We start from the raw sequence: 23475 nt of genomic DNA on the forward strand, positions 1-23475 counted from the left end.
GGGCCTCGCCGCCAGCTTCCCATAAGAAGCGCTGCCAAGCCCACATACCTGCCTCTCCGCCCGGGTAACCAAGGGCGACGCCTGCGCAAGTAAATATTGCGTCGATGGGGGGGGGGGGGGGGGGGGGGGGGGGGGGTGGGGGGGGGGGGGGGCGGAGCCTGCGCAGTTCTGGGTTTCTGATTGAGAGGTTTGTCAGACCGGACGGACCGCTGCTGAGCAGGTGCGGAATCCCAGACTGCTGTGCGTGGCCTGTGCCTGCCGGGGCCTCCACTGAGGAGAGAGAGAGACGGAGGGAGGGAGGGAGGGAGGGAGGGGGAGAGAGAGAGAGAGAGAGAGAGACGAACCGCTCGTGAACCTCGCACGTGCCCGGCTCCCACCTAAACCGACGGCCAATCTCGGCTTTGCGCGAACAGAAAGCACGCGGCGCAGTTAGCATCTCCCAAAGAGCCTAAAGAATCCAGGAAATACGGCACCTACTTATCAGCAGCTGTGCGGCTAACGTTCCTTCTGCTTATTAGGCTCGGCAATGGCCGCCGTGTGTCCTGCTACGCACAAGCGACAGGACGTTAACCCCCCCCAAAATACCGTCGCCGGGGGTGGGAGTCGCGGAGAGGGTGAGAGCCGAGCGTCCCTCGACCTCCCGGGAAGGAGTCGCGCGCGTTCTGGGTCCAGATGTTTTCTCACGGTGCTGAAACCCCCGTTTTCGGGCGTTCGGACCCCGCCGGCGGGGCAGAGACGCCCCTTTATGCGGGCGCTCCCGGGGCCCGGCCTGTCGTCTGTAAATATCGGCCCACAAAGGGGGGCCGTCCGGGCCCGCGGGAGGCCGCCCGCCTGATTTACCGCCTTTGTGTTGCCCGGTCGACGGTGCGGAGCGGGGAGGAAAGGGAAGCGTGGGAACACCCGAAAGCAGGGCAAGTGTCTGGCGGAGAGGGCAAATTCGGTGACATGAGAAACGTGTTGGAGAAAAAAAAAAAAAAAAAAAAAAAAAAAAGTTTCACTTTTGTGGAGGATTGGCTTTAAGGGAGCAAACAATAGAAGTCACCCACCCAGATCTGGAGCCATCATGGCCGCCCCTCGGGAGCGTGGGTGTCCGGTTTCCTCCTCCTCCTCCCGCTGAGACGGCGCCCTTAGCTAACTGGCCTTTTCTCAACGTAGCCGTGGCATTTGGGCAATCTTATCAGAGCTACGGAAAGATAGCGTTCCCCTTTACGTGAACCGGTTTCTAGGAGTACAGAACCTAAAATCAGTGTTATCGTTGGTCTTTTTGAAAGGTTTCCATCCCTGAAATGATCTGCTTAGTCAGTCTCTGTCTCCTCGGAATGTTTCCTTAAAAGCAGTCGCGATCTGCATCGAATGCGCCGTCGAACGCGCCTGGAAGGAAGCTGCAGGCTCATCAGGCCGCATTTCTGGTTGCCCCGCGCGCTTCAATAATTTAAACCGCGAGTTTCCAGCCCGTCCCCACGGTGACGAGTCCTCTGAGCATGCCCGCAGCAGCCAAACGAGCTGTCCGTCATGCTAAAGCTACGCTAAAGCAAATGGGGAAACAACTGGGGGGCTTCGGGCTGTGTTTATAAGGCTAAAGCTAATTTACCGGTCCGTAAATGAATTTTTCACACCCGTGCGGCTCTTAACGAGGTCTGTTTAAGAAGCACCGTGCCCTGGTGTGAAATTGGAGCAGGTGATTCCCCCCCCTCCCCCCCCCCCCCCCCCCCCCCCAAGTACTGGTGGGCTGTGGTTGGGTGGAAGGTCAAAGGTCAGAGGTGGGCTTAAGAGCCGTTGCCACGGGGAGGAGATAAGGCCTCTGTGTTGTTGTATCTTTCAGTTTTGCTTCCTTTTGTTTGTTATTTAGCTTTTGTTTCTGGTAAACGGTGGTAGAACACTGACATTTGTGACATTCTAGCGCACACAGCACCGGAGGTTCCACCTCCTCCAGAACAATTCATTTGTTGTTTTTTTTTTTTTCCTTTTCCGTTTCGATCACTAATGTGAAAGTTGAAAACACGCTGGAAATGTGAGGTATTTACGCCGTAATTACCAGCTTAGTGTGAGGTATTTCGGCCTCTGTGGAGAGACATCTCTCTTGTGCCAGCTTTGCTGATGAGAGTCAGAGAGGAAGAAAGCTGTTTGTCTTTGTGGTAGCATAGTCATTTGAAGTAGCAGGGAAAAAAGGTAAATTTTTTGCGTTTTATATTTTAAAGGCAGTATATATACACATATATATATATATATATTTAATGCAGTTTTGAGGTCTTTTTTTGGGTAGAAGATTTAGCATATTAAGAAGCTGGCTTCTCTTGGACTTTTATGGTCCTTTCCATCCACTTGAAATGCTCTATGGTCTGAAGTGTGCAGACGCTGTATTTTCTTACCTGTTTGGTGGACGGCGACAGTGAACGCACCCGTTTAAACCGATTCAAAGTGTTTAAGAAGCAGAGTCGTTACGAGGCACGGCGAGGGCCTCTGATTGGTCCCGTCGCCCCCGGCCGCGCGCGGCTGCTCGTTTGTACGCGTAATTGCGTTTTAATGAAGCCCCCGCCCTCGCAGCGAGAGGCGCCCGGAGACAGGATTACGCAATCTGCGCGCGGCGCTCCCGTCTGCGTCCCCCCCCCCCATGCTTTCTCGCCGGCGGGAAAGCGCTGATCCTCCGGACCTTGCGCGCCACCGCGCCGGTGACCAGAGCCAGAGAAGGGCTCTGCGGTGGCAGTGCCAGCTTTCTGGTGCTTGGCTGGCCTTTTGGGCCCAACTAGGCTACATGGCGACCAATCGCATGGGTTCCCCTCTACAGCGGCCTGCCTCTATAATTTCTCCTCTGCGCTGGTCTGTCTCCATGGTTTCCCTTGTATGTTGGTGAGCTCTTCGTGGTTTTGGCTGTACTCTGGTGTGTCTCCATGGTTTCCCCTCTGTACTGGTGTGTCTCTATGTTTTTCCCTGTACACTGCTCTGTCACCATGGTTTCCCCTCTGTACTGGTGTGTCTCCATGGTTTTCCTGGTACACTGGTGTTTCTCAATGGTTTCCCCTCTGTACTGGTGTGTCACCATGGTTTCCCCTCTGTACTGGTGTGTCACCATGGTTTCCCCCTCTGTACTGGTGTGTCACCATGGTTTCCCCTCTGTACTGGTGTGTCTCCATGATTTCGTTTCTGCACAGCAGTGTGTCTCCGTGGCTGACCTGTGTTGGCCTTGCACCTTTCCCTCCTGCCAGATGAGGTCCCGAAAGAAGAGCCAGAGGGGGACGTTCCAGCGGTCTGCAGCGGGACGGGTGAAGAAGGCAGCGCTCCCCTCTCAGGATTCGGACGGAGGGGTCCCAGACACGGGGTAGGCCCAGGTGTTTCGTGCTGTGATGCACACCTTGTCAGATGGTCGTAAATTTCTTATTTACCAGTACTGCATATCAGTGCTGTTTGCTGTTTAATCCCAAAGCGCTCCTCTTTTGTTTGCAGCTGAGGGTATGAGGCAGATCTATAGGCACGCAGGAAAGTAGGGCATTGCGTATAATTACTCATGTCATTTATAGAGTCTTTCTGCTCTGTCTTGTTCTGATACTAACTTCAGCTGTTCGTCTCAACCCTGGGAAATAGCTTTAAGCCATCAGACATTCTTAGAGTAGGTGTGTGTGTGTGTGTGTTTCTGTATGTGTGCTTGTTTGTGATTGACTTGTGCGTTCGTATGTCAAAAAGTACCTTTACAGGAAATACAAGGTAGTTAAATATCGGCATTATCGTGAAGGTCACCTGTCTTTCAATGAAGCACCTCCCACAGTTTTGGTGTGTGATGTTTCTCTCCGGTAAGTAGCGCTTCTCAACCGCGGCTTAAAAAATCGACGCTCGCTGGTTCTTTATTGTCAGGCCGTGCGGAAAGCGTTCCCGTGGCTGCCGCCCCGACCGATTTCGCTAAGGCCTACTTCTCCTAGCTCCCGTCCCCTTCCAAATTCCCGTGCGGGGGACACGGGGGGGGGGGGGGGGCTTGGGGTGTGTCGCCCCTGTGCCGCCAGGACGTGTGGCGAAGGAACCGCAGAGAAGTGCAGCGGAGCCGCAGAGGCCTGTTTTCGGAGGAAACGGACCACGTCCGTCGAACGAGGACCCGGAACTGTTGAGCTTGGCGCTGAACGACCTTTCGGTTTGTTTGCCAGCTTTTTTGTCTCTCTCTCTCGCAGAGGGGCGTTTTTGTTCCCCGCTCTTCCGCAGCGGCATTTTCGTGGCTCCTCTCTAGAGGGGCTTTTGTGCCTCTCTTGTAAAGCCAGAGCCAGACGGTCCGTCTGAGGGACACCCAAACGTTTTCGGCTGCCTTTGTGTAAGCGATAGCTGGAGCGTCCGCCTAATCCCCTCTCCGCGCTACGGAGGAGAGCGCTGAGTCTAATTGGTGGGGATAATTGACCTCCCCCCCCGCCCCCCCGGCCCCGCTGTAAACGGTTCCCATGGCCCCCTCCCTCCCTCCCTCCCTTGCTAACAGGTGGAGCTTCCACGGTGTGTCTGGTGTTGCCATCTCCTGACACAATGTCAGCATCTATAATTCATCCACTTCTTTACAGGGTGGAGATGCTTAATTAAAAAGGGGTGGGGGGGGCTCGAGAACACAATATACGAAAGTCTGAGGACACCACCGAGTCCTGGTTGTGTTCATTATTTATCAAGGAGTAATCCAGTTAGAGACTCGGGTGCATTGAGAAACAAGGGGAGCTCATTAGGATGGCATTTCCGCTGCGGTCATCGGACCTCAACCCAACAGAATATCTGTGGGAGCTGTTGAAGACTGAAAAGTCCAAACATCAGGTAACATCAACAGATCTCCTCTGGGAAGTGTTGAGAAAGTTCTGGGATGAAATGGAAGATGAGGTGGTGCCTGAGTTGCCGGAATCAATGCCAAGCAGAGTGAAGGTGGCAGACACTTCCCAACATACACATGCCAAAAAAGTGACATTCGCTCGTATACAGATACACACCTGCACGTGCACAAACCATTTTGTCACTGTTCTTTGCTACATAAGACACAAGCCCATTTATTTTTTAATGGAGGGTTCATGCTCAGAAATGTCGGACAGGTATGGAGGGAGGCATTTTAAGAACGTAACCCCAGCTCTGCCACGGCCTGAAAAAAACAGTTCTGGGCGGACACTCGGGAGTGCCGAAATTTGGGCCGGCTCTCTATACCTGTTGGCAGGCAGCCACGCTCTCATAAGACAAACACGTCGCACGTCTCTGCCCGGAGTCGGAACGCTCCCAGCGGACCCCGCCGAAGCAGGCTCGGTGGACACGGGCCCTGCGCTTTTCAGCCAGGTGCTGATCTTCCACAGCCCAACAGGACAATCAATGACTGGTGCTGAAGGCGTGCACCACGGGCCTGATCATCGGCCCCATGCAGTTTTACTGGGGTCTGAACCGCTAACTGCTGCGCTGAGTGAAGTGCCGGAGTAGAAATGTGCCCACAGAGAGTCCTAGAAGACGTTGCGTGCTACGTGCGACGTTTTATTTGTTCCTGAAATTCCAGTTTTTTCGGTGCTGCAGGTGTTCCATAAACCATGCGCTCGGGGTCAGCTGGAGTTGTTTAACTTGAGGATTTGTTGCCGGCTTCTGATTGGGTAAAAGCGCTGCTGACACAGCAGAGCAGAGACAAGAGTGCTTACCCTTAGTACAGCAGAGGCAGCCAGGTGCAGAGGATGTGTCATGCGTGTGTGTGTGTGTGAGTGTGTGTGAGAGAGTGTGTGTGTGTGTGTTTGCGTGTTTCTGTGAGTGTATGTGTGTGTGAGTGTGTGTGTGTGTTTGCGTGTTTCTGTGTGTGAGTGTGTGTCTGTCTGTGTGTGTGCATGTGTGTTGTGTGTCTGCGTACATGTCTGTGGGCGTGTGTCTGTGTCTGTGCGTGTGTGTGCGAGTTTGTGTCTCTGGGCGTGTGTGTGTTTGTGTCTGCGTTTGTGTCTGTGTCTGTGCGTGCGTGTGCGAATTTGTGTCTGTGTGCGTGCACACATGCAGTGATTCACCGTCACTATGCCAACTGCCTGCGCACCGGGCTGGATTGGACCCAGTGGCTGTGATTGGGGACAGTACGATTCTGCACATTTCGGTTTGTTCCCATTGTCTGGCCTCCAGCTGCTCATCCCTGCAGTGTGGACCAGCTGGGGCTCTTTTTTTAAAAATGAAATTTAAAAGCAGAGCAGGACGGTTTGCCCTCCTTTTGGATTTTTTAGTTCTGCTTTACTCATACAGGTAGAAGTCAGAGAGGGTAACAGACAGAGCCCTAAGGTTAGGGGTCGCGGCTCAGAAAGTATCGATCGCACGCCCAGCGGGCGGGACTGGTTTGCGGCCTGAGGGTCGACTGCGGACTGCGGCCACGTGGGTGTCCCGCCCAGAGAGGGGCAGTTTGTCCCCTCCGGCCAGATTCAGCAGTCAGAAACGGGAACTCCATCCTGTGGAGAAGGGTGAACTTCAGTTTGCCGTACGGTTGGGCTGTTCGGCTGTTCTTGGAGATGCTCCGCCCCCTAGGTTTTCATTTCAGCCCTGATTTGGCACACCCGACTGCGCTGGTTGGCAGCTCGATGGGGTCCCTGGCCGCTGAGTGAGATGTGCAGAAGTTCAGCCTCCACCGCTGGCTGTGATTCAATGGAGGGCAACAGAGTTAAACAGAATAGGACATCGTTTGAACTGCCGAACAGTAAAATGAACAGCCCCACCCCCCTCCCTGTGAGAGCTGGACAGTAGGTAGGGTGCGCCCCCCTCCCCCTTGTGATAGCCAGGCGGTGGGCAGGGTCATACGCCCCCCCCCCCCCCCCCCCCCCCCCCCCCCCCCCCCCCCGTGACAGTTGGACAGTAAGTAGGGTGCTGCCTGCCACCCACCCCACCCCACCCCACCCCCCACCCTGCCCTTGCGAGAGCCAGGCGGTGGGCAGGGTCATGTGGTCTGCAGGGCCCCTCCAACAGGCCTGGGGAGGGAAGCAGCTCCACAGTTTACCAGGCCAGCACTGCGGTGGAGTTTGCAGGGCTGGCTGGGCTCCACACCGGCAGATTACTTTCTCTTAGAGGGAGTGTGTCATACTTGGAGAGAGGAGACCGGGCTCTGTTTACCTGCTATGTCTCATCTCATCTCGTCTTTGTGTGTGTGTGTGTGTGTGTGTGTGTGTGTGTGTGTGTGTGTGTGTGTGTGTGTGTGTGTGTGTGTGTGTGTGTGTGTGTGTGTGTGTGTGTTTGCGTGCGAGCATGTGTGTGTAAGCACACGTGTGTGTGTGTGCATGTGTATGCGAACATGTGTGTGTGTGTGTGGTGCTTTTAGCATACTGTTTAACCCTAGGTGAGACACTGCGTATGCACTCCCATTGAAATACAGATGTGTAAGTGTGTGCCATGCCTGCTGTATGAGGTAGCTACCTCTCTTATAGTATCATCTCGTGAATGACATTCACAAAGCACTTCAGATTAGGAGTGCTGATCTAGGGTCAGTTTTGCCCTGTCGATGTCCGAACCACATCCATTATGAGCCTTGCGCCAGACTGATCCCAGGTCAGCCTCCTGCGTGACCGCGGGCTCTGATCTCTCCGCAGCCCGGAGCCGGCCCTGAGGAGGAGGAGCTCCGGCCCCGTGGGGCGGGTGGCGCGCCGCCGGAGCAGCTGCCACCCCCCGAGGGGGAGGTCCCTGCGCCTGCTCCGCCCTGCGGCCGGCTCGGCCCCGCCCACGAACCCCGGCACCCCGCCCCCCGACCCCACTGACTCACCTGGAGCATCGGCCTTCAGGTAAACTCCGACACGTCGGCGACCGGCGATAACGTTTCGTTAACGGTTAGCCGATCGCTTTCAGCGACTCCGCCCCCTGGATTTCAAACAGTTAAACCGTCTCTCTCTGAATCTCTTCGCTTGCGTCTTTTGTCTGAGGTTTGACAAATGAGCTTTCTCGCTTCAGAAAGGAAGTCAGTCATTTCCTTTTAATAAGGGCGGGTTTGATGGCGGGGTGATTAGTTTTTTCGGCTGGGAGAGTAACACGCTATCGATGAAGTGAGGCTCACTGCTTTTTAAAAAGAATTATCACCGAGCGATCTGCGCTCTGCGCTTAATTGGTTTCTCCTCCATTATTAATCACGCTGGCGAAATACTGATCCCTTATATGGGAAGCGGAGTGTAAAGGAAGCATCCTCTGCTCATTAGTCAGGAAATGCAACGAAGAGGTAAACAATATTCTGCTACAAATATAGGAGCTTTCACATCGTTACATAATGCATAGATTCATTTCTTATTTTGCTTTGTCTTTAGTTTGTATGAAGTTTTTTTAGTTTTTATAGTTTTATAGTTTAGAGTGTTGGTCTGTTTATTTTTGTTTATCTCTGCGGAAAGATGTTTTATGTTTTGTAATTCTAAATGGGCGGCAGTGTCGCTGTGAAGGGAAATCACTCCTCAGTGAGTCATCGCAGCGGAGCCGCCAGCTTCCAAAATGAGCCGACGCGATCTAAGGAAGGAGCCAAAGAGCAATGCACGGCAGGGTCAGACTGGGGCGGCAGTGTGGTATAATGGCTAAGGAGTTGGTCTTGTAATCTAAAGGTCGCAGGTTCGATTCCACAGTAGGACACAGCCGTTGTACCCTTGAGCAAGGTATTTAACTAACCTTGCTGCAGTATATATCCAGCTGTATAAATGGATACAATGTAAGTCGCTCTGCTAAATGCCTGTAATGTAATGTTAACTCATCTGGAGTACTTGCTCTTGTTGTAGGCTCTTCAGGTGTGGCCCTAACGAGTGGCCCTTGTCTCGGCCCCTCCCCCCCGTGGGTCTCTTACTGAGGCTCCCGGCTGTCACTCGGGCGGCCGTCACAGGCTCCGCCCCTTTGCCGGGGTGCAGTGCTGCACTGCGGTTATGTCAGGGACCCGTCCTGGGCCTCTCGAAAGCAGGCCGCAGGCTGTGGAGCGTCGCAGGCCCTGCCCTCCAGCCCCTCCCTCCTGATTGGCCCCCTTAATGAAAGGCAGGGCAGCGGAATTCCTGCCTTAATTAGTGGCACCGCTCCTGCCTGCGCTTAGCAACCCAGAGTGACACATTCCGGGGAGATAAAACAGGGTAATTACACTCTAAAGGGAGGCCTAATACTTCCTGACATGCAAGGGCACTTTGAGCGGAACAGCATTTCTGAAACCAACAAAGCGAAAGGGGTTTTTAATCTAAGGCAGCGTGCACCCGCATACATGCACACACTCTCACCCTCACACCCACGCACACTCTCTCACACGCACGCACACACACACACTCTCACCCTCACACCCACGCACACTCTCTCTCAAACACACACACACGCAGACTCTCTCACACACACACACACACACTCACCCTCACACACACACGCACACACACACACACTCTTACCCACACACACTCTCACCCTCACACCCACGCACACTCTCTCTCAAACACACACATACGGAGACTCTCACACACTCTCACACGCACACACACACTCACCCTCACACACACACACACACACACTCTCACACGCACACACACACACACACTCTCACCCTCACACCCACGCACACACACACACACTCACACACAGCATCATTCCCTCATCCCCATCTCTCGCGTCCCTTAGTCCGCCTCATTGTTTTCACGACCTTTCGTCTCCGTGGCGCTTGGGGGTGGGGATGATCTCCAGAGGGAGGTAAAAATAGCCCAAATCCTGCCCGGCGGCACACTGCACCACCCGCGACCTGTCCCCCCATCCCGTCCCGGGCCCGCAGGCCGGAAAACCCAGAGGCGTGGAGCAGGGGGGCGGGGGGGGTGGGCGTGGCAGGCGAAACACGACGGCGGCCTTCAGCGAGCTCCCAAATGTCACGGCCGCTCGTAAGCGCCTCCCCTTCCTGCCCGGCGGCGCTCTGCGTGTATTTATACCGCACCTCAACAACCCCACCCCCCCAAAACCTCCGCCCCCCCCCCCGCGGCCGCTCTGCCGGACGCTCGCTCCGGCCCACGGGAAGCAGATGAGTCATCGCAGCTATGGAAACAAACGCCTCTCCGTCGCATTAGCCCGGGAACCTCCAGGGGGCTGCAGTCGGGGGGGGGGGATGCTGGGAAGGTCATCCTGGCTCTGCCCCCACAGCAGCTCAAACTGTGGGGGTTGAGGGTTCGAATCAGGCTGTCGAGAAGAGAAAAGGGTGTTGCCTGAACTCCGGTTATAAAATGTCCGGTTTTAGCGCTTTGAAGAACTGCAGGTTAGCGGGGACACTGCCGATGCTACGAAACCGATCGTCAGGGACGTTATTAAAAGTGTTGGACTCTTAGTTACTTAGTTACTTTTCGGGTTGCATTCACGCCTGTCAGCTTTCTCTCTCCCCGCAGTGCCCTGATCAGGTAGTCCCGTCGAAAGCGCGTCATGTGACTGCTGTCACGTCCAGCTTGGCGCGTGCAAAAATCACCTTAAAACTTTGCCTGACTCCTGAATTTGAGATCAGCAGATCTGGTGGCGTTTCCCTCTGTCAGAAACACACGCCCTGGAGGCTCGAGCACTTGAATAAAAGTGGTAATGACTGATATAATGAGCCACTTAAGCCTCTCAGAGCTCATCCCTGCGTTAAAGGGGCATTAGCCGTGGTGACTGATGAAGGTAAATATCTCCCGGTGCTGAGACACGCAAGAGCGAAACAGAACAACGGCTTCCACACAAACGAGCGTGCAGCGGCTTGGCCTCGGATGCTCTGCGTGCTCCAAGAAGAGCATTCGGACTGCTGCTTCCAGCCTCTAACGACCAACACTCAGGGAGCCACAAAACACTCACTCTCTGTCCACTCAACCACACTTTGGAAGCTATTTTTTTTTTGACCCAATGCAGTTGTTTTTTGTTTGTTTTTTGTTTTCTTTTTATGCATTTAAAGTGTCCGTTAAACCCCAAGATACAGATGTGCACTTTAGTTGTTCATTACATTACATTACAGGCATTTAGCAGACACTCTTATCCAGAGCGACTTACACAACTTTTTACACAGCATTTTACATTGTATCCATTTATACAGCTGGATATATACTGAAGCAGTGCAGGTTAAGTACCTTGCTCAAGGGTACAACGGCAGTGTCCTTACCCAGGAATCGAACCGGCGACCTTTCGGTTACAAGCCCAGTTCACATGGCTCCTCTCCTGTCACAACAGGAAAATGAAATAATTTCCTTTTTGATGTGACGTATGTCTAACGTATGGCGGGGAGCAGGATGCCTTTGCATCGCAATACATCGACTTAGCGGACCGTCGTATCCAGAGTGACATATTTATGTGGGAGAGCATAAATGTTTGGACCCGATTTATTTTCTATTGGCAACCCACTAAATGGTTGCACCACAGACTGCTAAAGATTTCAATTCCATGTTACTTAAATAGAAGTGTCCCTAAATGACCAAGACGATTTTGTGGATCGTAAAAAAAAAAAGATTTAAAAAAAGCTTAAGCTTAAATTATTCTTACTTGATATCTCAACAGAATAAAACAGGCTTAATGTCAGATCTTTGGTACTTTTTGCATATACGGTTTGGATTTCACAGCGTCTGTAACATACTGAATATACTGATGTGAGTCAGTGGCCTGAACAGGTGGCTGTGTGAGAGATCGGCTGAGCACGTTCGATTCCTTTCCTTCTCATTTTCTGTTGGTTGAGGTGATTAAGTAGACTCCTCCTGAGACGTGAGAAGTCTGGTAAAAGCGGCCTGTCAGTTTTTAACGCCCCCCTCCTTCAGTACCGCTCCGTCCCACCGCTGCGACGCACCCTCCGGGGTCCCTAAACGCCGGTCTTCCCAAAACTGAGCCGCGTGGGCGCGAGCCGATGCACGCTCAGGCGGAACAGGAGCTTCCCCCAAAAGTGCCTTCCTGGGTCAGGGGTGTTTTACGTTATGACTCAGTAGACTATGTAACTCAGACTATATAACTCAGACTGTGTGACTCAGAAAGTGTAACTCAAACTATATACTCAGTTTGTGCAACCCAGGAGAAAGCTTATTTTTTAGGTAACAGTTGTACACTTTCAGGAAATGATTAACTTTTTTCAATGATCCCTAAAATATGACAAATTCTGACATGTGGTGGGCATAGTATAATTAGTTGACAAATGTTTGTGGAATATCCGGTACAGGAAAAAATGTTTTTGGTTCCAACTACAATTGAAGCTGAATGAATTCACAGAAAACCATATTTTCATTTGGGATTAGGATAATGTTGGTAAATGTAAGAGATGGTAACTAGAGGAAAACGAACACAGCGAGTATGTTTACATTGTTTCTTTGCGTGTGTTTGGTGTGTACAGCTCGAATTAAAGCGGCAGGGGAATTTCTGTGACTCAGCTTTACCGTAACTCTGTTTTCGAATAAATGGACGAGTTTGTTTTGGTCTAACCGCCACGACATGTCAACAGATGTTGATTCCTCGGCCCCGCCGCTTGTTTACGCTTAGATGTAGCCTGCGCTTCCTCCAGCTCATGCGTGAAGCGATTAGTTACGGCGTCCTGCGGTCGGTGCAGTTGGTTACGCAAGGTCGTACACGACTGAACACGTTTTTTTTAATTTTGCGTCTGTTGTGTGTGTGGTCTTTTGTTTATCGTTCGCGTTCGCTCGACTCCACAGCCCCTCTCCCGCTATGCGTGTCTGAGCGCAGCATTGCGCGGTCAGACGAGGAAACGGATTTATTTTTATTTCGTCTGTCTAGATTCTGGAGCCGAGCGGTTTGGTCAGGTCTGGTCCGCTACCCACTTCCTGTAAGGGGCTGGGGGGTGGTGCTGTTTGCGTGCGTTTTTCCCGCCGCCGCCCAGCCCAAGCGCGCGGTATAGTCATCGCGGTTCCGCTCGGTTTGAACCCGAGGCCGACCCTCGGAGGTCGGTGAAGCTCTCCGTGAAAGAGGCCTCTGCGTTTGAGACGTGACGAGCGCCCTCACGGGCTCCTGCCGCTCGCTGCGCGGTTTCCCCCGACGACCGCGTTCCTCCTCGGGAGGCAGAGGCTGTATCGTAGTTCTAACGCGTGCGCCCCGTAAACCGCGCCCCCCCCCTGGTTTTCCCTCTTTGACCCCCGAGGTCCTCTGCGAGGCGGAGGACGCGATGCGGGACCGCACGGCACACGTGACCGTAGCCGGGTCGAAGGCGGAGCCTGTGTGAGCGCGTGCGGGGATGAGCGTGTGTTTACGTTCCTACGCTGCCCTGACGCTGCTGCCCGTACGGCTCAGAACGACTCTGAGATGAGTACCGAGAGGCCCCGCCCCCTGGCCCCGCCCCCTGTCCATGGCCCCGCCCCCGTCCTGCCCCCTGGAACCTGTGCTGAAATGCAGAGTGGGTTGTTATGGAGTGACAGCGTGGAGGCCTGGGGCCCTCAGAGAGACAAAGGCCCCAGGGACCCAGCTCTGGCGGACCCCCCCCCCCCGCCACAGGGCCACTCCTCTGGAGAGCAGAGTCAGGGGGGTCCGGCCTCTCTGAGTGTGCGGTCACCCTCCCGCCATTACGCGAGCGTTACCTCCACGAAGGGTCGCCGTGGAGATCAAAGGGCCGGGGCAGTACATCGCGCCTGACCCCCGCTTCTCAGATTTACGCCCCCCTCAAAGCCTCCCCGACAATGCCCTGCCCTTTCATTGAGCTCGGCCTGACCTGCGTGTGTGTGTGTGTGTGTGTGTGTGTGTGCGTGCGTGCGTGCGTGCGTGCGTGCGTGCGTGCGTGCGTGCGTGCGTGCGTGGCTGTGTCTGTGTGCGTGTATGAATGCGAGAGTGTGTGCGTGTGGGGGCGTGTGGGGGCGTGTGTGTGTGTGTGCGCGCATGCACATTTCTGTGTCAGCATGTATGTGTGCACACACGTGGAGTTGGTTGTGTGTGTGTGTGCGTGCGTTTCTGTGCATGTGTTTGTGTGATCATGTACGCGTGTGCGATCCGTGTGTGTCAGTGTGGTCGCGCATGCGTGTGCGCGCATGTGTGTTTGTGTGATTATATACGCGTGTGTGTGTGTGCACGTGTGTGTTTGTGTGTGTGCGCGCATCTGTGCGAGCGGGAGGCGGGGAGGGCAGGCAGGATGGCGAGGTTATCGCTCCAGCGCCTGGGCTCTCCTCCGTGGGGAAGAGTCTTCACAGCTCCACCGTCTCTGCATCTGGGGGCAGCTGCGAGTCATGCTAACGGTCGGCCAGATGTCTTCTCTGGGGGGGTTTCGCTCTGACCGGGCAATAAAGGGTTAATTTCCTTAATCGGTTCATTTTTATTTTTTATTTTTTTTGCACTTTGTGTTCCCTCCACTCACAGGGACAACAGTGAGTGTTTTATGGTAAATCTCCTGATCTTTGACCATTCAGCCATGCAGAATCCTTAGTCTCTGTGCTTGTGGACCGCCCTCTCAGTTCACACCACAAATTACCCGTCAGGTTTCAAGCTTGGAGACCGAGGTGGCCTTTGCAATGCAGTCATTCTGTGGCCAGTTAGTTGTTTTCTGGTAGGTTTTTGAGGAATGGTTTGGATCATTGTCTTATGGAAGGATCTATTTTTGGATCTTCCTTAGATGTATATTTCAGGCTTTCCTTAAGCATGTATTTTAGATCTATCTCAGGTACGCATTTCAACACTGTGCACAGCTGTGTGTACACAGCTGCATGTACAGTCTATGCATTTTGGCCCAACTGTCAAATGTTACTGATTTATGATGGAAATGTACTTGGTTAGAGATCATTTTTTAGTTGAATCCAGGGCATGCTTCACTTTTTCCAAAGTAAAACCATCTTATGCCTTTGTTCCCAAAAGCACAGAACATTAAATATTGCTATAAAGGGTAGGTGCTCTGTAAATGCACCTAATTTCCCTGTGTATGCCGGCTAAGGCACTCTGTTAAGGTGTAAGGTTTTCCTGCTACATCTAAGAGATGCGTCCAGTTCCTGCTCTCCAGTCTCTGTGGAGAATCTCCCCCCCCCCCTGCAGACCCACAAGGGAAGGGGTCTGAACGCAGAGCTTTGGATCTGCTCCCTTCATATTAGGTACTTGCTGGACTCCCCCAAAACTAGGTACATAGTGGACTCCCCCAAAAAAGTATATGGTGGACTCTCCAAAAACTAGGTGCATGGTGGACTCCCCAAAAACTAGGTACATAGTGGACTCCCCAAAAAAAGTATATGGTGGACTCTCCAAAAACTAGGTACATAGTGGACTCCCCCAAAAAAGTATATGGTGGACTCTCCCAAAACTAGGCGCATGGTGGACTCCCCCAAAATTAGGTATATGGTTGATTCAACCAAAACTAAGTCCATGGTGGGCTCCTAAATGCCAGGTACCTTACAAGCTACTGGGTACCTGGTGGGCTCCCTGGAGCCCTGGGGAAGCGTGAGCTTGGTACCCTCGCGCCCCTCTGAGGGGATGGGGAGGGTGAGCGGCGCCGTTGGGCGGCGGGGGAGCGCGGCGATGCGCGGCGTGCGCTGCGAACGCGGGCGCCATGTGGAGCTCGTTTTCCGCTCGGGTTCACCTTCTCCCGAGCGCAGCTGAGGGACTTCCTCGAGCCGGCGCTGCGCTTACATAACAGGAAGAGGAGCTAAAATTACCGCACCGTCGAACGCTCGCGCCCAACGCGCGAGAGCGGGGCGGCCAGTCATCGGGCAGATTCCGTTAGGACCGCCCCGTAGCGCACAGGTGTGCCCCGTTTCGAAATAATTGGGCGTGAATAAACGTACACACGTACAAAGGCAGCCACGTGACGGCATTCGGGAGCAAGCCGACGGTCTTACTGGATGCATCGGGAGCAGAATGATTTCAGCGGTCCCGCTGTGTGAAACTGCCTCTGTTTGTTTATGATTCTGCGGTTGAACTGCTGGCACCACTGCGGTTGAATTTATTGTTCTTATTTCCCATTTTTGCCACAACTCTATTTCCTGAAAAGGTCATTGTCAAAGTTATGTTCTCGTTTCCTAGCAATACATTTTTTTTCTCTTAAAAAGATAGGTGCAAAAATTATTTGAGCTCCTGTTTTTGGTAGTCATTACACCCTCCTCCCGCGAAGATATAAACCTTTAATCTCATACAGGTTTTTATGAGATTGGTGAACATATTGTGAGGTGATATTTGACCATTCCTCTATAGAATCTTTCAAGATCCTTCACAATCTTCAGTCTGAGGCTGCCCTCTTCTACACAAACCACAAAGTTTTGAGCTGTTCAAGTCTGGAGCCTGAGATAGCCACTGAAAAACAATAATTTGTGGTCAGCTAAGTATTCCTGGTTGATTCTGAGATATCTTTGGATCATTGTCCTGTGGAAAGATTCATTTTGTGGCCAAGAGTGAGCCTCCAGGGGAAAACCCTGTTTTTCAGCCAAATATCTTGGTACTTTCTGGAGGTCATGACTGCATTGACCTTAACTGCAGTCCCAGGAACCATAGATATGAAACAGCCCCATAGCATCAAAGATCTAGCACCATATTTTAACAGCCCAATCACAGCATCCGGCCTGTCGAAGGGACCCCTCAGCATTGTGTCGATACAAGCTCTTACGTCACTGTGAAACGCAGCCGCTTGCGAACGAAGAGGCGGATACGTCACTCCGCGCTCGCCCTCGTCCTCGCGGTGTCAGCGCTGGCGGGTCAAGCGCGGCGCTGCCCGGGTCGTAAATATCGGGGCTGTTTTGGGCAGCGCGCTCGCAGGGGGGAGCTGTTAGCGATCTTAGCTAGCAGCGGAGGTGTCTGAAGCCTCTTGCTCTTTGGCACGGAGCGCTAGCCGTCTGGGAAGCTGCCCGTAGGTCGTTTTGGCCCGCCAATGCTTATAGTCTGAGCTCTGCTGTTTTTGCGGGTGTGGGGGTGGGGGTGGGGGGAGTCCTTGTTAGTCATAGGCTCTGGGGGGTGAAATGTCACCCCCCTCTGCTTTTCTGCTTTCCCCCCCGCTGCGTGTGGATTATGTACATCTTTGTCCGGCCCGAAAGCAGGAATAATACCGCTCTTCGCCCCTGTGCGGTAATGCGATCCCCAGCCGTGGAGGCGGGCGGCTGAGAGCCGTTACGATGCGAGGCCTTTCATCGTGACTGCGCGCAGTCAGTGTGGGGTAAAGAAAAAAAAACAGCTGCTTTTCGCAAAGCTTTTCGCGTATGAAAGGGCGAACTCCGCGAATCTCGCTTCACAAAAGAATTACTGTTGTGCTTTCGCCCTCTTCTGCTTTACCTGATGCTGACGGCCGAAGGGATATTATCTCCACCGCAGAGCCCTTCGGAGTTTATTGTACGCGACGGAGAGTCTTGAACCGCAAGCGATTCATGCCGCTTAAAAATAAGCCGGATAATTGCGTGAAAAGGCTGAGTGTGCAGCGATTTGCGGAACGGCGAGGCGCGCTCGTCTAAACCGACTGCGTTCGCTGAGGAGTTTCCCAGGGCGATTATCGGAAGTGAGGGAGCGGGAGGCGCCAGCTACAGCGGCGTGCGGTGGCTCCAGACGGGGGGGTGGGGGGGGTGGGGGAGGGGGGGGGGTTTCAGGCTCTGTGCCCTGCGGCCTCCCCCGCATCGTTCCCACCCGTCCGTTCCCATTACCGCCAGGGCAGAGCTGCGGGTGTTTCACCGTAACCCGTCCCCCTGGACCACGGACTGCAACGTCTGTTCCGCTTCCGCCCACCGGAACGGCAGCGTCGAGGCTATCTCGGGTTTTTATTTCAAAGATGCATTCAGGAACTCAAATCCTCACCATATTACATCACCAAACATTAAAAGGGTGACACAGTTTAATGCCGGGCGGCAGTGCAGTATAATGGCTAAGGAGTTGGTCTTGTAACCTAAAGGTCGCAGGTTCGATTCCACAGTAGGACACTGCCGCTGTACCCTTGAGCAGGGTACTCAACCTGCATTGCTTCAGTATATATCCAGCTGTATAATTGGATACAATGTAAAAATGCTATGTAAAAAAAAAAGGTTGCTCTGGATAAGAGTGTCTGCTAAATGCCTGTAGTGTAATGTTTTCTACAGCGTCACTAGGCAGGAAGGGCCTTCTGTCAGCAGATGGTTCCCCGGCCTCATTGTGTAATGGAAATTCCCGGGGCCGGTCAGGCACCTGCTATCTGGCTGTTTTGAAAAGCACAGCGGTTTAGACCCTCCCAATTGATAGACGACATTGTGGCAGTGAGACAAGCCCGCAGTTTCAACTGGGTATTCCAAACTAGGGAACAAGGAAAAGCGGTAAAAATAGCGCTTCAAAAACTGTTTTTCTCATCCAAGTCATTTCGTTGAGTGAGGGCAGTGATCAAAAACAAGGGAAGCTAGAGTTTCGGGAGGTCCAGTGGAACGGTTACAAATTCAATTCCTCCAGCATACATTGAAAAGTCAAGGACAGGGATGCTGGGATAATGAGTCTTAAAGGTTCTGTAGCTGTCAAAAAGTATGAAGTCTTTTGTGATGTCATTTCCATTCTGGCTGCAGGACAGTCTATTTTATTCCTAGGCGGGGGGTTCGGTGGCGGTTGGGGGGGGGGGGTGGTTCAGAACATCTCGCTTCAGGTCGGCTGTCCCCACTGCCAGGGCCTCGTCGTGTGGTGCACCTGCCTCACCCCGAATGCCCCCAACCCCCCCCCCACCCCCACCCCGTTTTATCACCTCGTAGCGCCAGCGCTAATCCGCCGTGGCGAAAGTCTTCAGGGTAATCTCTCTTACACAAACGGGCCCCGGAACAATGGCGTTCGGATGCGCGGCAGCTGTCGCGCTCGACGCAGACTAAACATCAAACCTGCAATAAAAATAGAGTGGGGGGGTGGGGGGGTGGGGGGGTGGGGGGGGGGGGGTGAACAGGCTTTTTCTTCTGCTAGGCCCCAAGTATTCATGAGATGCTGAGAAAGCCATAACTCAAGTACGGGGGAAGGGGGGGGGGGTAGCGGACCATGAAAAAGACAGGCTGGCATTTATGGTTTATCTCCATGAGGCCCCTGTTTGGAGCAGATGGCAGTTGGTCTGTTTAGCCCACGTTACCGCAGTCTGGAGTTATTCCGGTTAGCAGACAGGTTCTGGCCGTTTCAGTTCAATAATTGAATACATCGTGGTATACATAACATAACATAACATTACATAATGGCGAGAACAGGCCGTTCAGCCCAACGATGCTCGCCAATACGATGCACTGTAAGTACAGAGTGATCTACCTTTAAAGCTGTCATAGTAAGTGGCGCGATAATAAGAAAAGAAGTAAGACGTTGCGGGTTTTAGTCGATGCAAGACGGGGAGAATACCAGTCGGAAGCTGAATTTCCCGAAGAGCGATGGTTCGAGCACCAGGCCGCTCAGTCGTCCGGCTTCCGACGTTCCTGATGATTTTTCCCAGGACCCCCACGCCGTTCCAAACCCTCACAGGTGTAAACCTAGCCCCATATTTTCAACCGCCCTGGGGGTTGTTGGTGGTGGGAGCCGAAAGACAGCGTTTAAAACCATTAAAAAAGCCGTACTGGGCACAGCTCCCAGCAGCACTGCAGTACTACAAAAAAAATTGAATAGAGAGCGGAGAAGTTTACAGACGCTGTTGGTCTGTCCTATGATCCGGCCTGGTCAACGTGCTCCCTGTTCAGTCGCCCGCGACGGCCTTTTGTGCTTTTAGGCCGAAGTGCTTTTAGGGCCTGAGGGGGGAGGAGGAGGCTCTCTAAGACGCTGTGTGCTTTCGGCCCAGCGTAGCTGCTGCAGTGCGTCCGCGCAGCCCGGCCTTCTAATTCCAGCCCGAATAGACGCTGGAGTCCTTCTTTATTTATCTGTTTACGTTTTTCCGCTTGTTAGCCACGTAGCTACTGCAGTGCGTCCGCGCAGCCCGGCCTTCTAATTCCAGTCTGAACAGACGCTGGAGCCCTTTTTTATTTATCTGTTTATGTTTTTCCGCTTGTTAGCCACGTAGCGCTCGCGCCGCAAAGCCCTTTGTTTCCCCGCTCCGCCGTACCAGAGGAAGCCGCCAGGGAACAGCGACACGTGGGAAAAGAAGTTCGGTCGCAAAAACCGGCAAGCGACGTGAGCTAAGCGCGGAAACTCTGCCACTCCTGTGAAAAGAACGCGGCGTGTGATTAGGGATGCGTCTTTTCACCTTGAACTGATCGCTGCGCGCTGATAGTGTTGATAAGAGCGTCTGCTAAGCGCCTGTAATGTAATGACTGCTGATGTCGAGCAGCGAGACAAAAGGGCGATTGTTGGGCAGCGCAGATCTGTGTTCTCGGAACTATGCGTGGCACTTGTTTTTGGAACAACTGTTCCCTATGTTCACAACGTGAGGCTAACAGAAAGATTAACCCATAATTTTGGGGCTTCTACCTGTTCCATCCAACTTAATACTTTCCAATAAGAGGACACGCCTCACCTGGTTAACAGAAACACTGCCACTTGAAGTAGCCTTGGAAGCACGGCCTGGTTTCCCTCTCATATTAACCACAATCAAGTAGAATGATACATTTAAATAATCCATTAATGAAGCCTTCTGGCATTATGAACTGAAATTGTTCCAGTTCAGTTCTGTTTCAGTTGGTAAATACTGCATTGTGAATAACACTTGGTGTTTGTGGTCACGTACACGAACACGGACTAACGAAGAAACCAATAGTCTTCTGTCTGAGACCTGAGAACTCCCTTTAAAAGAAAATGACTGTTGCATTTATTTTATGAGCAATGTATTTTGTGTGTCTTGCGTTTTACGACTACGCTCAGCCTGAGTTCATACTGTACACGAGTGAGGGGCTGTGATGGACAGATGTGTGGTGCCGGCCGTAGGGGTGGCCAGCTCTCTCTCTCGAGCCGAAAAACAAATCCCCCCCCCCCCCGTGTGGGATGTGTCTCATGTGTATAAACCCCCTCACTGTATTGAACTTTTTGTGTTTTTCCCGATAGCACTGACTTTGTTTACTCGCACTCTCGCATTCATCTCGACATCCACCCGGATTTTCAAGTTTCACAGCTATGACAGTCGCGTCGTTAAAAAGGTCGTAAATGCCTTTCTCCGATAAGTTCATGACTAAGTTTCGAATAAGCCAGTATCCCAGTGCTGAGTGGCCTGTGGAACACACTAGCTCTTCATGTACTCAATTCAGTGCCAATGTTATTTACACGTGTTCCAGAACTCACATGTATTCCGTGCAACCGGTAAGTTCATTCACACGTGTCTCACGCATATCATGTCTTACCGCTCTCAAACCGCAAATTATAAACTGCTCATCTTAAGCTGCGAGATACTCTTTATCGCTGTGTATTTATTGGAATAATAACGCGTTTGGAATTTGACTTTGATAAAGCCTGTAATCCAGTATATCCTGTGCATGTATAAATGGAGTAATTGAAAATGACATTTAGAATGCATTGAGCCCTCCCTGTCGATACGACAGCACCGGCCGCCGACTCGAGGACGGAGTGTAGCACAGTGGGTAAGGAACTGGTCTTGTAACCTACAGGTCACAGGTTCGATTCCCGGGTGAGGACACTGCCGTTGTACCCTTGAGCAAGGTACTTAACCTGCATTGCTTCAGTATATATCCAGCTGTATAAATGGATACAATGTAAAAATGCTGTGTAAAAGTTGTGTATGTTGCTCTGGATAAGAGCGTCTGCTAAATGCCTGTAATGTGATGTAATGACTCCGTCCCGAACCCTCCTCGCACTGAGACGCACCCCTTGCCCCGCTCGCTCTAATCCCTCTCTCTTCTCTTTGGGGTTAAAGGGAGCCGTCGCCTCCCCGTCCCGACGACGACGACGATGACATCCCCGAGAGCGTGCGAGAGTCGCAGCTCATCTGAGAGCGCGGGGGAGCGCTCCGTCTGCAGGACCGCCCCCTCTCCCTCTCCCTCCCTCCACCCCCCGACCCGGACAGACGACCCCCCAGCCGCGCAGCTCACGCTGCGTAAACATCGCGTCGGTGCCGCAACGCGCGGCACCGTAGCTTACGTCAGATCTGCATGTTTGAGAGTCTCTCTTACACACCGAGAGGGGCTTGACCGTGATTCCTGTGCTCGTTTTATTACTGTAATTATCCTTTGGTATGCTCTCGGCGACCGCGCTGGCGGTTAGCGTGTTCTATAAAACGAAGTGGCCTGGTTTCCACCCAGCTCTCCGAGGCGGAGTTGACGAGCGCACGGCTCCGCGTACGCTACACGCGACCGTCACGGGGGGAAGTAATTGGGCGCCATTAAATTTAGCGTAATTGCAGCCTAATCGAGCGTAAAAAGCCCGAGGTGTGGCGTCTCCATAAACTGTGTGTTATCATTAGTGTGTCAGGTAGGCCCTTCCACTGCTCAAGGCACTTTTTTACAAAGATATGCAGGATTTATGTGCTCTTCCTTTACGCACTTCCTTATTGCACTGAAACTTTGTTCTGAAGCTTCACACACTGTTTGGGAATGGAAAAACAGGCTACTGTAGGATAGCTTTTGTGTGGCTATTGTTTTTATCTCAACGTTTGTTCATTTTAAATTGTGTTTTGTATGTCTTTTGTTGCCATAGTTGTACAAATGTCTGTTTTTAATCTTCTTTGGTAAGTTGGTAAAATAATCTTCTTATTTTATAATTGGTTTGGAATAATAAATAATAAAATATTTACACGTTTCCGAATGGTCACTCGTTATTATTTCGCAGGGACCTCTTTGGACCTGTGGGCAGCCATTTTGAAAGGTGTCCGGAGAGACGCCTCTGGTGCCTTATCAGATTTGTTCTTCTCCGCGAACCCTGAATTCCTTCCTGTTGTTCTCTCAGCCCGTCGGGAAAAAAAACGGCGTTCGGGCGGAGCGTTCGACCGGAGGCGGCGCCAGGTATCTGCGGAACGCCCGCTCCCGTGTCAGCGCGCCGTTCGCCCGAGCGAGGAATCCGCCGCTCTGTTTTCGTAAGATGACAGATGGGGGGGGGGGGGGGGCAGAGGCTTTTTAATCGTGCGCCCCCGGCCCTGGTGTTTGTCTGCTGAGATCAGATCCTGACGGAGCGAGGGGGGGGGGGGGGCCGTCTCCCGTGCCTTGTACCGAGGGGTCCCGGGGCTCGTTTTTGGGGGTCCCCCCCCCCCCCCCCCCCCCCCCCCCCCCCCCCCCCTCCTCCCCCAGTGCTGTTTGACGGGGAGCTCCTTCATGCATCACCAGGCTCCAGGACAAAAACAGTCTTGATTTTGAGGGCCGCGGATGGGCGCCGGCTCGCAGGCCCACCGCGGGGGGGGGGAGCGCCGGGGCTCGTGCTGCGAGACGGGCCGGCCAGACGGAACGGCCTTACGGGGAAATCCCCTCGCGCCTCGTTAACAGCGATCGCCATGGGAACGCTCCGCCGTTCTCCAACGTGAGCTTTTTTTTTTTTTTTTGACGAGATTTACCGTGCGGACTTTGGCCGTCGGGAGGCATGAGTAACGCGGCGGGCGCGGCGGGGTCGTGACCGTGAGCTCGCCGCGGCAGCGCCGGGGACGCTTTCGGACGGAGCGCCGGGAGAGGCGGTTATTAACGGCTCAGAGAGAGCGAGCGAGCGCCGCCGCTGCGGGCGGACACGGTCGCGGTCACGGTCACCGTGGCGTTGAACTCCACTCTTCCTCCAAAACGTCGCTGCTGGTCAGAGCTCTCCCGGAACTACACTTCAGCTCTGCGTCCATTC

At 53.1% G+C, this 23475-nt stretch overlaps 1 protein-coding gene across 1 annotated transcript in view; it reads left to right on the forward strand.

Moving 5' to 3' along the window:
- The window catches only part of si:ch211-266k8.4 (TBC1 domain family member 10B), a 76172-nt gene extending 54519 nt beyond the window's left edge, over positions 1-21653 (forward strand). The window contains exons 13-15 of the mRNA XM_035396449.1: positions 3204-3316; positions 7527-7715; positions 21578-21653. Coding sequence (XP_035252340.1) covers positions 3204-3316; positions 7527-7715; positions 21578-21653 — 378 coding nt within the window. The remainder of the gene's footprint in view (positions 1-3203; positions 3317-7526; positions 7716-21577) is intronic.
- The last annotated feature ends 1822 nt before the right edge of the window (positions 21654-23475 follow it).

This window comes from Anguilla anguilla, chromosome 16 (genome assembly GCF_013347855.1).
Source record: "Anguilla anguilla isolate fAngAng1 chromosome 16, fAngAng1.pri, whole genome shotgun sequence".
Taxonomy (NCBI): Eukaryota; Metazoa; Chordata; class Actinopteri; order Anguilliformes; family Anguillidae; genus Anguilla; species Anguilla anguilla.